The sequence below is a fragment of the Notolepis coatsorum genome, assembly GCF_963971535.1.
Source record: "Notolepis coatsorum genome assembly, chromosome: 8".
In the NCBI taxonomy this organism is placed as follows: Eukaryota; Metazoa; Chordata; class Actinopteri; order Aulopiformes; family Paralepididae; genus Notolepis; species Notolepis coatsorum.
Window position 1 is genome coordinate 92891032 of NC_140172.1, and position 14609 is coordinate 92905640.

Genomic DNA, 14609 nt, shown 5'->3' on the forward strand with positions numbered 1-14609 from the left:
ATGGATGGACGCAAAGCAAGCATCTTGCTGCGAACAATGGGATCAGAATCTGTTGTGGACACAAATATTGTGAATGGACTGGAAATAAGCAGCCTGGATGGAAAATAATTCATCGAGCTTCCAGAGGTGTTTTCTCGGAAAACCATTCCCGTCTCCAAGGAGAACATTCCCCGGCAAGAGGATGTCAGCCGATGGCCTCACCTAAAGGAGGTGAAGCTTCCCACTATCCAAGCTCAGGTTGGATTGCTCATAGGAGCAAACGTCCCGAAGGCAATGGAGCCACTCCAAGTGGTGAGCAGCGTGCACAAAGGACCATATGCCGTCAGAACGATCCTAGGCTGGACAGTTAATGGACCGCTCAAAGGCGGAAGTGACACAAGCCAGAAGAGCAAGCGGACAGCAGTGACCGCAAATCGGATCTCAGTCGCCAGGCTAGACGAGCTTTGGCAGCAGCAGTTCAAAGTAGACTTTCCGGACGCCGGACAAGATGAAGACATCGAGATGTCAAAGGACGATCACCAGTTCATGAATATGGTGTCACAATCCTCAACTTGTGGATGGACATTACAGTGTTTGCCTGCCAGTCAAGAACAAAACACTGTGCTTGCCCAACAGCAGATCAGTTGCCGAACAACGTGCGCTGAACCTACGAAAAAGATTCTCGAAAGACGACAAGTTTTGCACAGAGTACGTGGCGTACATGGATAATATCCTCAAGAAGGGCTACGCCATGAGACTCGACAACGCTGATCAGGAGTCAGCAAAAGGAAGAAAGTGGTATCTGCCTCACCACGGAGTCAGACATCCAGTTAAAAATAATCTACGTGTCGTCTTCGACTGCGCAGCAAGCTTTCAAGGAACATCACTGAACCAGCAGCTTCTGCAGGGACCGGACCTGACAAGCTCCCTAATAGGGGTCCTGACAAGGTTCAGACAAGAGACAGTGGCGGTCATGGCCGACGTGGAGGCTATGTTCCACCAGGTCAGAGTCAGCGATGAAGACACCGACCTCTTCAGATTCCTCTGGTGGCCTGAAGGGAACTACGAAAAGAAACTCGTCGAACACAAGATGTTAGTCCACATCTTTGGTGCAACATCATCGCCAAGTGTTGCAACGTTTGCACTGCAGAAATGTGCAACGGATCACGAGGAAGAGTTTGGCCCTGAAGCAGCCAAAACAGTCAAGAAGAACTTTTACGTCGACGACTGTCTTAAGTCGACCGCCGACGAAGAGACAGCCATCACTCTTTGTGCTGGCTTAAGAAAGATGTTGGCAAAAGGTGGATTTCGCTTGACGAAATGGTCGAGCAATAGCCGAATGTTGCTCAACTCGATCCCCGAAGAAGAAAGAGCCCAAGGGTTTCAAGACCTGGACTTAGACGAAGACAACCTGCCGGTGGAGAGAGCATTGGGGATCCAGTGGTGCGCCGAATCAGACCAGTTCAGGTTCAAGATCAACCTCAAAGATCGCCCGCACACTAGGAGAGGCCTGCTTTCCCTCGTCAGCTCTATCTTCGACCATTTGGGGTTTCTCGCTCCAGTGGTGCTGCCCGCCAAGATACTCCTACAGGATATCTGCAGGCAGAAGTATGGCTGGGACGAGGAGCTACCAGACAACGTCATCCAGACAAGGGAAAAATGGATCTCAGGACTGCAAAGGCTTGAGAACTTCGGAGTGGACAGATGCATCAAGACGAAGCAGTTTGGAGCTCCAGTCTCCGCACAGCTCCACCACTTTGCCGACGCAAGTCTAGAGGCTTATGGAACAACAAGCTACCTGCTACTGCGCGACTGGCATAGTTCAAACTGCCCTGATGATGGCAAAGGCGAGGGTCGCACCCTTAAAGTCTCCAACCATACCAAGGATGGAGATGACCGCGGCCGTAGCTGCCATCAAGATGGACAAGTTTCTCAAGAAAGAGCTCGAACTCGAGCTGCAAGATTCTATCTTTTGGACCGACAGCACAGCTGTGCTGAAGTACTTGAACAGCGAAAGCACAAGATTCAAGACATTTGTGGCTAATAGAGTCATAGCTATCCTGGAGCATTCTCATACCTCACAGTGGAGGTATGTCAATACCACTGTGAACTCCGCAGATCTCGTCTCAAGAGGACAGACTGTCGACGCATTCCTGAAAGAACAAAGCTGGCTGTCAGGACCAAGTTTCCTGCACTGTTCACAAGACCAGTGGCCCAAGAACCCAGATCCTGGAATGCTGGATGTCGATGATCTGGAGATCAAAGGAGTAGCTCAAGTGCATGTCATTCAGGCGGAAGAGCCGAAAGACGCAACGGGACAGTTGATGAACCATTTCTTATCCTGGACAAGGCTTAAACGCGCTGTTGCCTGGTTTCTGAAACTGAAGGTCCTGCTTAAAGAGCTGAAAGAAGACAGAAAGGCACCAGATGGAACAAGCAAAGTGAGCCGGTTCAAAAAGGCTTTCCAAGGAACAGGCCTCACCTGCAAAGATCTAGCCGTAGCAGAAAAAGAAATTGTCAAGCACACCCAGAAACGAACCTTCAAAGAAGATTTGACAATGCTAGTGGAACAAGGAAGGGTGAAGAGAAGTAGCTCACTCTTCAAGTTGAATCCAATACTGGAGGATGGAATCATGAAAGTAGGAGGAAGGCTGAGCCGAGCGGCAATGCCTGACGAAGCCAAGCAGCAAGTAATCTTGCCCAAAGACTCGCACATCACAAGGCTTGTGCTGAGACATATTCACGACAACACAGCTCACGCAGGAAGAAATCACATGTTGGCTCAGCTGCGTCAAAGGTTCTGGATACCTGGAGCAAATGGAGCCATCAGACGTTTTTTGCATAAGTGCGTCACCTGCAAAAGGCTACATGGAACAACTGGACAGCAACTCATGGCAGACCTACCTACCTGCAGGGTCCTGCCAGACGACCCCCCCTTTACAAGAGTCGGCGTTGATTACTTCAGCCCATTCCTAGTGAAAAGAGGAAGAGGGGAGGCAAAAAGATACAGAGTCATCTTTACGTGTCTCGCTATACGAGCCGTGCATCTAGAGGTAGCATCTTCACTCGACACAGATGCATGCCTGAACGCAATCAGGAGATTCCTTGCGAGAAGAGGACAAGTAAGAGAGATGTACTCGGATAATGGAACCAACCTCAGGTCAGCTGACACTGAGTTGAAGAAAGCGTTGAAGACGTGGAATACCAGCGAGATCGAGAAAACCTTGCAGCAGAAAGGTATCCAATGGCACTTCAACCCGCCAGCAGGCTCTCATCACGGAGGGAGCTGGGAAAGGATGATCCGTTCCGTGCGGAAAGTTCTAAACACAACAGTGAAGGAACAAACCTTGGATGAGGAGGGGCTTCACACTCTGTTGTGTGAAGCCGAAGCCATCATAAACAGCAGACCCATCACAAAGGCATCGACGGATCTCAACGACCTGGAGGCTTTAACGCCCAACCACTTGTTGTTACTCAAGGTCAAGCCCCAACTACCACCTGGAGTATTCAATAAAGACGATCAGTACGCTAGACGCAGATGGCGACAAGTTCAGGACATCACAGATGTTTTCTGGAAACGCTGGTGCAAGGAGTACCTCACCCAGCTCCAAGAACGACAAAGGTGGTCCACACCTAGAAGAAACTTCAGTGAAGGTGACGTGGTGCTGATCGTGGATGATACTTCGCCCAGAAATTCATGGCCACTTGGGAGGATCGTGGAGACCTTTCCTGACAAGAAAGGTTTTGTTCGCCAAGTGACAGTCAAGACCAAGACCAACGAGCTTCGTCGCCCAATAACAAAGCTTGTCCTTCTTCACGAGTCTGAGGACTTTTGATGAACTTTATTCCGAAGGCAAAGCCTCACCTCGGGTGGGGAGAAAAAGATGATGAACCGAAGTCAAGTCTCTGTCATGGGCAGAGCGAAGATCAAGAGCTTCACTTCTTCAGTCTAGTTTAATTTTGAGACTTTAGATTGTGATATTTAAGTTAAATGACATTTAGACGCCTTAAGTTTATATTTTTGGGTAATTGTTTCAAGGCTGTTGATAACAATTAGGGGCCGGCAATGTAGGTGCCTAAATGCCTAGTCTGGTAATTAAGAGTAATTTCAGTTAATAGAAAAGCATTTTGGCCCTGTATTTCATAGGATAAATAGATGGATATTATTATTACAGAAGTTAAAATGTTAAGACAATCCATGTCTATCGGTAAGAATGATTTCTTTGTTGTTAGTTTGTTTCTTATGTGATATTTGGCTGATAGGCCGAGGGACTTTTAGTTTGACAGGATAACGGTGATGTCATTGATTACTGTCAGCTGCGGCAAGGTGACAGCTTTGGTTTAGAAAGAAAACAGCGCAGATTGTACCGGTGGTCAGGCCAAGTGATGAGAGAGTGGAGCCAGACAGTTTTTAGACCTCTCTCTATTTCCCTGGATAAACTTTGTTAATCTCGCTGCTCTATATATAATTAGGAAACAAGAACGTGTAACCCGAGTTGGACATTAAATAGTTGATACTACGTCGTGGTCAGTGCTTTCTTGTGGGTGGATATGGAACGGGAGGATTCAAAGTTTGAGAGCGTCTGAAGCTTATGGCATCAACGAGTTTTGGATACTACAAGGTTACTGCATTACTGTTTCAGTCTGTTAATGAAGTACATACTGAGCAAGTTGAACCCGTCCCCCTCTTCTAGGTTTGACACTGAGTAACTAAGAAATGCATATTCATGTCTTTTCAGATTTATGTGGCGCAAACATCCCCAGTTTGATGTGATATCAATCACTCTGATAACCAGTCTGTGGTCAGACAGGGCACCTCCCTATTTGGACGCCGCCTATCAGAATGTGGAGATGAATAACTTGCTGTTTTTCAAAGGTGACAAACTACATTTAAATTCAAAGGTATCTGAGAGTTTTTCTTGTAAATAATTCCACCCGAATAGACCAAGCTTTCTATTGCTGTTCGAAAATTGACACGCTGAATATATTTCCTACCTCACATAACTTTGTGAAGTTAATAGTTTTTGTTGTTCTCGCAAAGCTTACATCCCATCCATGTTAAGTTTCACTTGTTGTGTGTTTGGTGGTGATGTAACGAGTCCAACCTCCTTTGATTGACAGTCTAGTGGCCACAGGTTTTGCCCTTGGAGGCTGAAATTGGGCATGGAGGTCAAGTGTGTGTGTCTGTGTGTCTGTGTGTGTGTTCATGCCAATTTACCATATTTACACAGTGGCCATTTTACTCTTACGTAATGCTCAGGGTGGGATTTCTTTCTACCCTGTTCCCTATAGATATATAAAGACTAGATGACTCACCCGCACTGCTGGCCAATGGAGACCGACGTTGCCACATGGCAGCCATCTTGCTACAGGGTAGCACGCCCACTCATAACATGAATGTCTATAGTGCATGTTAGAGCTGACCCCGATTAGTCAAATAGTCGACTAATCGATCGAAAGGAGAATGCAAAAAATAAAAATGTATTATATATATATTTTTTTTTGTATCATTCTTTCCAAAAGCAAAGAGACCTAGAAGCGTGGCTAACGCTAATGGCGTGCATACCAGCAAGGCTAACTGTCTAAGAAAATGGGCACAGAGGCACTGAAAGAGGATTTCACCCATCTAATGAACACACTAGACTAGACAAATATCAAGATGTATCCATCAGTGGACCAATTGCATGCTTTTGCAGAGGACGAGAAGCCTTCAGTCGACTCCTTCAGACATTAAGCACCCCCCCACAGCCCAAATGGAATGATACAAAAAATAATTATAATAATAATAATAATAATTTAATTTTACCACAGTCGACTATCAGCAAATTTCAAAAGTCGACTATCCAAATAGTGTCCTTAGTGTCCACTAGGCCGCCTCTAGTGCATGTACTATTGAAATAACCATAGCTTGCAAAATGTTTAACCGTTTGGTTTGTTAAAAATGCCAGAGATGTAGTTGGTTATCATACTGCATACTTATAATGGATTTTTTTTTTTTTTTTTTTACTTTTTTTTTTAGCGTTTATCGCTTTTCTGGTCAAGCATGACCGACAGATACAGGGTGAAACGGGATATAGATCAGGGGAAGACATTCTGGCAAATGACGGCGGGTCCGGGAATCGAACTTGGAGTCCACCAGATCCGTGACGCAGCACGGTTTTCCCCGACGCAGAAATAGCGCAGAGATATGCGGTGAGCTACTGGAGCCCCCCCCTTATAATGGACTTTCATATGAAAATAATTTTTTTTAATAAAAATTCTTCCAAGCAAGAATCAAGTTCAAGTTCAAGTTTCTTTATTAGTTGACATGCAAAGATACAGAACACCTTCACATGGAATGCTTTTTTCTGTTATGCTCCTATGAGGATCATAGGACGCTTGGATCATACACATACAGCTCATTACAGTAATATTCCACAATTATTACATTTTAGATAGTAATAATGGTACAGAGCCTTGAGACAAACATATGCATATTCACCACCGCAAACAGACTGGCAGCCGTCATAGGCAGCGCCATTTACGGAAGGAGGGGGGAGTGGGTTGGGGTTGTTACAGGGCTGTAGGGGGGGGGGGGGGGAGTGGGAGGGGGGGGGGAAGGTGGGGGGGAGTGCACAAGCCAAGTCCTGGGTGGGGGAGGTCTCCCTCACACGAGGCAGCCGACAGTGCAGCGCCAATGCAGAGGAAGGGGGGGGGGGGGGGGGGGACTAGGGATTGGGGTTGTGGGACGCCGCTCGCCACTCTTATCTCCCAGAGAGCCTTCGACTCCAGAGCTCTCGGTTCGACCTTGGTCCAAGAATTTGTTTTGGCTGACTGACTGGCACAATTTATCCCAGCCACGTCCCTTTAAATTTGATTTGAATAGAGTGGAATAGCCACGTTAATAACGTTTGTAATAAACCAAACCGTTTGTAAATCTGTCAAGATTTCAGGGAGTTAAGAGTATTTTTGTTTGTGCAGATCACTCACCTTAAAGCAGTAGTTAACTGTAGCAAGATGGCCACTGGTGAACTATGCGGGAGACTCCGCCTTGCGCCATCTAGTCTTTATATATCTATGGTTCCCACCCTGAACATTACGTAAGATCAAAATGGTTGCTGTGTGAATATGGTCAATTGGCTAAAAAGGGGAATAGCAATGGAAGGAGCCTATTGCAAAAAGGTTACAGCTATTGCTAATTCACACTTGTTGTGTTTTACATCACCCCATTGCTCATGGCATGCGTAATATGTGCACACTGGAAGAACACACATGATACATGATTTCCGGGGGTCGTTTTTTTCCCTACTGTGTTCTATAGTGCCAATTTCACCAACTAGTGGTCAAAAACTCCATTGGATACCTTTTAATTTAACAAATTATAAAAGTAAATGACTCAATCTTTAATGGATATGAAATGTAATGGAAATATCTGAGGCAATACTTGTATTTCATTTGAAATAGGGACAGTACATATTAATTTACATTTTCATATAAATATGACGGATTATAATTTCCATCTGTAGGTTGATGTTAACAGATCAGACAAATTACAAATGTACACAAACTTCAGAACAATAAAAAAAACAGGCAATAAATAAAACAGACAATACAATATGTGCGATGTGACAAGACAAACTGGGAAAGGAAGAAATGTGACTAGTGCTTGTGCCAAAGTGCTAATGTGCTTATTTTTATTGCACTTGAAATTGTAAAGTGCTGGTATATATTGCATATTTTTATTGCACTTGAAATTGTAAAGTGCTGGAATATATTGCACATTAATTGTAGATTGCATAATACAGGGTTCCCACAGTCATTGCTAAATGAAATTCAAGGACTTTCAAGTATTTTCCTAAGCACTATTTTTCATTTTAAAAGGGCATTTAAAAGGATACACTTCACTTTTAAATGCCGTTTTTTATAGAAAGGAAATCGGATCCAATATTTATGGCTTAACCCTTTATAGGGCACTCGTTGAAATACTTTAAAATCCAAAATTTCAACCCTAGGGTGTTATTGGAGTGTTTCTACAAGATATTTTTTCAAAGATTTTCATTTTCATGTTGCAAGGTCATGTTGCAAGGTCATTGACATGTTCATATTATGGTTCCTTGTCGGTCTAGGGTAAACTATAAATATCAATGAAGTGTTCAAATATGGTTCCTCGCCCTTCGAGGGAAAAACATTTTCCAGAAAGTGTATGTATAAGAAATATAACAAAACACATACAATTAAAAGAATACTGTATTTATTTTGAAACATCAGCAGAGGTGTTGGGGTTGCCTGGAAGTACTGAACTTCTACTGGGGCGAGATGTGACTGCATGGCCTCTGTTTGATGGCACTCTTGAACACCTGGATCCTGAAGTTCAGTGACAGGCCCTTCTCAGCAAGCGATGACCCAGGCATGCCTGTTGTGAGGCTGACATCATCAACATAGTCACACGTATCACAAGGGTCAGCCTTCTTCTCCATCTCATTGATGGACTTGAGTGGATGTACCTGCTGAAGTACTTGAATGGAGTCTCAACAAAGTCAGGGGGAGGGGTGCTGGTACTCAGGAGTGGCTGCATTGTCCAGGTCAACCTTCTTCCAAGTGGTTACCCTGGCTGCAGGCTTCCTCTTCTTCCAGGTGGTTACCCTGGCTGCAGGCTTCCTCTTCCTCCAGGTGGTTACCCTGGCTGCAGGCTTCCTCTTCTTCCAGGTGGTTACCCTGGCTGCAGGCTTCCTCTTCCTCCAGGTGGTTACCCTGGCTGCAGGCTTCCTCTTCCTCCAGGTGGTTACCCTGGCTGCAGGCTTCCTCTTCCTCCAGGTGTTTACCCTGGCTGCAGGCTTCCTCTTCCTCCAGGTGTTTACCCTGGCTGCAGGCTTCCTCTTCCTCCAGGTGTTTACCCTGGCTGCAGGCTTCCTCTTCCTCCAGGTGTTTACCCTGGCTGCAGGCTTCCTCTTCCTCCAGGTGGTTACCCTGGCTGCAGGCTTCCTCTTCTTGCTGGGCCTCTTGGCTTGTGGTAATGGCTGGTCTTCGTTGTCATCGTCGTCATCAGTGTCCTCCTCCTCAAGCACCTCCACTGCAGGCCGTACGAATGTTCTCTGGGGAGAGGGACCCATGTCACTCAGGGGGTGGGTGGGGTGTAGTCATGTCCTCTTGGGAGAGGGACCCATGTCACTCAGGGGGTGGGTGGGGTGTAGTAATGTCCTCTTGGGAGAGGGACCCATGTCACTCAGGGGGTGGGTGGGGTGTAGTAATGTCCTCTTGGGAGAGAGACCCATGTCACTCAGGGGGTGGGTGGGGTGTAGTCATGTCCTCTTGGGAGAGGGACCCATGTCACTCAGGGGGTGGGTGGGGTGTAGTCATGTCCTCTTGGGAGAGGGACCCATGTCACTCAGGGGGTGGGTGGGGTGTAGTCGGGATCTCCCATATCATCGTCTCCCTCCTCAGAGCCCTCATCATCACTGATGGCAGGGTGGACTGGCACAACATTCACCCTCTTTCCGTATCTTTCTTTTTAGTCAATATCAAGCACCGTTTGAGTTATTTGTAAAGAAAAACAGTAGCAGTGAAGTGTACTAATCTACTGAAAACAAAGGATATTTACATATAAGTTGTAAATAGCATAATATATAACATTATAAGTACTGGTGGTACCACTTATTTTCTTCTTAAAATTGAATTACTATGTACAGATTAGCAGGCTTATGTCTAAAAGTGTACACAATGTCAATTTTGCTAGTCTTCGGTGAACAGGGCATATGATCAAATATGGTGCCACCATCCAATGCACTATTGAGTATTATTGTCTTGTGTCATAATGCATGATTTGTAAGAAAACACCCTATCCTTACCCTATCCTTACCTTAGTAGATGCATTAGGCATATGTCTACAAATGGACATACTGTGGTCACTTGTGCTAGTCGTAGGTGAACAGGGCATATGATCAAATATGGTTGCTAGCATTTTCCATGCATAGGGTTCACACATTTCTAGAAGTCCTACACAAACAATATCTATTTCATCATTTAGCACAACTATTCAGTGACATAATATGTGAGTTTCATCAATTTACCATTGTTGGTTTTGATTGTATCACTTTAAGTGTGGGAGTAGGTGGAGGCACACAGGTGCACAAAATCAAACCTGGAAGAAATTGAAATGCCCCAGGCCACTGCTGATTGGTCAGATGCCATTGTTTGACGTTCTGTGATGTAGCCACGTTTCCCCTGATTGGCTGAGAGAAATCCATGTTGTTCTCCAACCTCACAGAGAGGCAAGGGGGCGGGATGAGGCATGTCCACTTAAGTTACCAAATATGGTTCCCCGACCGATAAAGGGTTAAAACCAATTTCCGACAATTAGTTACACTTTAAATAAAAATAATGTATTTCTTGATTCAGAACACTTTTATGATGGATGAACAAAACCTTCAATGCGAATGGTTGATTTGAATTTCAAGGACTTTTTAAGCACCTTGTTAAAAAATTGGCTGTTTTCAAGGAATTCCATGCCTTTTTTTTGGGTCAAAAATCAAGCACTTTAAGGAGTCTTGTGCGAACCCTGATAATACATACATAATGTATTTGTTTCAGGTCATCAGTACTGGGTGATACCTACCTGTACATAATGTGTTTGTTTCAGGTCATCAGTACTGGGTGATACCTACCTGTACATAATGTGTTTGTTTCAGGTCATCAGTACTGGGTAATACCTACCTGTACATAATGTGTTTGTTTCAGGTCATCAGTACTGGGTGATACCTACCTGTACATAATGTGTTTGTTTCAGGTTATCAGTACTGGGTGATACCTACCTGTACATAATGTGTTTGTTTCAGGTCATCAGTACTGGGTGATACCTACCTGTACATAATGTGTTTGGGTCATCAGTACTGGGTGATACCTACCTGTACATAATGTGTTTGTTTCAGGTCATCAGTACTGGGTGATACCTACCTGTACATAATGTGTTTGTTTCAGGTAATCCGTACTGGGTGATACCTACCTGTACATAATGTGTTTGTTTCAGGTCATCAGTACTGGGTGATACCTACCTGTACATAATGTGTTTGTTTCAGGTCATCAGTACTGAGTGATACCTACCTGTACATAATGTGTTTGTTTCAGGTCATCAGTACTGGGTGATACGGCAGGAGAAAGTCCTGGAAGGCTTCCCCAGGAACATCTCGGACCTGGGCTTCCCTCCCAGGGTGCGCTCCGTAGACGCTGCTCTTCACTTCCGCACGGCCCGGCTCACCGTGTTCTTCGCGGGGCATGAGTGCTGGAGGTAAGATAAGATATTCCTTTATTGATCCCCTTGGGGAAATTCAGGCTTCATAGCAGCATGGGGGAGGGGGGAGGGGAGGTACAGGTAGTAAAAAAGCAGTGTAAACAATATAACAAATCAATATTATTAACTCTGGACATGTGCATATGGGCAACAAGGTGCGAGATGAGGGTATGTGCCCTCTCAGTTATATTTGCCCTACAATAAATAGTTACAATATATATTCGAATAATCGAATAATGTAAATATAATCTAATATATAATCTAAAAATGCTAAATGCTAAATATATGATCTGATGAGGTATACAGTATTCACATAAGGTGCGGTATGCATAAGTTAGTATATTGTCCTTTTAGGTACTGGGTATTTGAGGTGTAAAAATTACACCGGTGTGTCTGTATGTGATTTCGAATTCTGAGAACTGGATATTCAAATGATGGCTTCACAATGGCCCGACGGTCACTATGGAGAGCTATGGAGTTGTAGAATGAACCTATCTATAGTTGTGATTGGAGGATCAAGAAAAGTGGGTGGAGTTTGAGATAAGTCACTTCTAAGATAGAATTCAGGGCAAGTGTTTGAAAACATTGACGTTCAGACAGAATGGTATATGTGAAATCTCAACAGTAGCATAGTCAGCATTTTTGTGAATGGGATGATTTTTAAATGCAGCCTATTCAAATTGTCTTGGCTGCAGCGCATTCAGAGGAATCTAGGAATAGGAATCTACCTTGCCTATATTACTACCTACTATGCTAACATGCACTCAAGTCTGTAGCACTCAAGTTCAAATGTAAATATAATTGTTACCGTCTCCTCACACAGTGTCAAACTCACACATCTCAGAATAGAGTCTGTGAAATTATAATAAATACTAGACTCAACTCGACCCCAGCTTAACCCTTTCACTACCACACTACAGAAGGTTAACCCTTTACTGATAATAAAGGGTTAACCTTCTGTAGTGTGGTAGTGAAAGGGTTAAAGGGTTAACCTTCTGTAGTGTGGTAGTGAAAGGGTTAACAATTGGTTGTGTGGCAGTGAAAGGGTTAAACCATTTGGTAGTGCGGTAGTGAAAGGGTTAAGAGTTTACAGTGATCTGAGTCTGATCAAAATCTGACTATGTCGTCTTCAACTATTTCTTTTGCATGTTTTCTAAGAAAGGACAATTTAAAGGAAGGAAAAGGACACTTTAAGAAAATAACTTGTTGTGATTGTTGTATAGTATAGTTAGTAACAGCAAGTATAGCATAGGGACATAGAAGAAAAACTGCACATTGTATAGGTATGTACATAGGATCCAGTGCCTTTAAACGATTTATTAACATGTCTATTTACCATGTCTATTCTAGTTATCTTTTTATTATTATTACTAGTACTACTGTTTTTATTGCACAATCGAAGCGGGCATGACCAACCGCATTTCACTGTATGCCCTGGTATGTATGTGATGAATAAAACTCTTGAATCTTGAATCTAGGTACAATGAGGAGCGTATGCTGATGGAGGAGGGTTCACCCACATCCATCGTCCAGGAATGGCCAGGGGTTCCCAGTCCCTTGGATGCAGCTGTCTCATATGAGGGTAGTTACTGTATTCTCTTCCACTTTTGATCGACATCATACCATATCTAAAGCTGCATTATGCTATTTTGGGAGAGAAATGTCTCTAGAATCAACCAACCCACAGAGTGAGGTGCTCATGCTGAGAATAATTGTCCCCAATGGAACATTAAAAAGCTAGGAAGTTACATAGAATGTTATGGTTTAAATGTGTTATTTACACGTACAGGGTGGGTCTGCAATGTAGCCTACTTTACAATACTGGTACATATTTATTAAACAAAGCTCTTGGCTTATGTTTGACACACTGCCTCTGAAAGATTTTGTTTTGATATATTAGGATTATGACAAGATCAGCTCATTTTAATAATTTCTAAGCAAATTTGTTCAGAGTATTTCCCCCCCTACACAACTAGCTTTACTGTCCTCACTTCTACCCAAACATCACTATGCCTATATACAATAATTGATTCCATCCCCAACAGGATTTGTCTACTTCTTCAAGGGGAATGTCCAATATAAATATGATCCCAAACTCAAGTATGTCATCTCCACAAGGCCTGCTAATGATATGATGGACTGCAAAGAGGAGGCAACGAATGACACATTGCTGAAGAAGAGAAGATGATATGTTGTGTCTCAGGCCCCCATCAACACAAAACGAAAAGATGATGGGGTGTGTCAGTGTGTTGTGTAGGGGATAGGGATTTTATGACTTGTGGATTCAGTTAAACATTTTGAAGGGAGAAACTGAAACACTTTTTTATTTTCATTACATTAGCATAGCATGTGCCATCTTAAAGTTACATCCAATATATTTGACTGGACATTCAAATTATGATTTATATAAACCTTCTCCAGACCTCTCTTGGCAAAATAAGGGTTCACTTATTTTGATAGCTGGCTATTCCCTGTCATTAACCGGATGAAAACACAACAAGCTAATGCATAATGTTAGCTAACTACAAAAATACAGCATCCCTTCAAGATGACTGTAATTTACTCATTAGTAGCAAGTTTAGCAACACTTGTAAAACTGACTGAAACTCATGTGTCCACAGTACAGTACAGACTCCAGGTGGAGAAGATTGTGAAAATTATGACTCAGCCAGTCTTGCTTCCCAAACAAAGGCCATGTGCAGCGCACTGATAGAAAATATTGTTGCATCTTCTGACATGATAACGGAGCCAAGTAAACACTATATGTATGCCCACAACGATGGGACTTTTATTTGACTAAACTAATTTCACCATACAGCACACACGCCCACTAGCTGTGGGGTTTACAGTGATACAGTGCAAGCATACCATTTGTTCAAACCGTTGTTCTGGTAAATCCCTGTAACAGCTGTCCATTAAATCAGTAAAGCAGCCTGGTTTGTTTTCCCTTTCCAGACCGACACAGTGGGTGAGTGAGTGTACTGCCCTCTGCTGGATAAGAAAAGTATATCATGTAAGGAGTGACCAGGTTGCGTGAATACTTTTCATATTTTTTCTTTTAATTCAGATGTCCATTCATATGCTACACGTCAGTCCAGGGACCTGCATATACCTTATTGTGGTACTTCACTTAGGCAGTTCTCAGTGAGGTATAGAGGGTCCAATCTTTGGAATGCAGCTGATCCTATGCTGAGGAAATCTCCATCTCTGCTTATTTTTAAAGCAAACTACAAAGAAATTCTCATCCAAAAGTAGTAGATAGATAACAGGTCATACATGTAGGTATGCATTTGGTTATGTGGGTGGGTAGGTTTATAGGCAGGTGGGTGGGTTGTTATATATTATGTACACAGTATATCCATGTATG

At 43.6% G+C, this 14609-nt stretch overlaps 1 protein-coding gene across 1 annotated transcript in view; it reads left to right on the forward strand.

Annotated features, from left to right (window-relative positions):
• Positions 1 to 12853, forward strand: part of LOC311233506 (matrix metalloproteinase-18) — a gene marked incomplete at its 3' end in the record, with an annotated part of 107396 nt that extends 94543 nt beyond the window's left edge. The window contains exons 6-8 of the mRNA XM_084320473.1: positions 4719 to 4855; positions 11080 to 11239; positions 12721 to 12853. Coding sequence (XP_084176599.1) covers positions 4719 to 4855; positions 11080 to 11239; positions 12721 to 12853 — 430 coding nt within the window. The remainder of the gene's footprint in view (positions 1 to 4718; positions 4856 to 11079; positions 11240 to 12720) is intronic.
• Positions 12854 to 14609: the final 1756 nt, after the last annotated feature.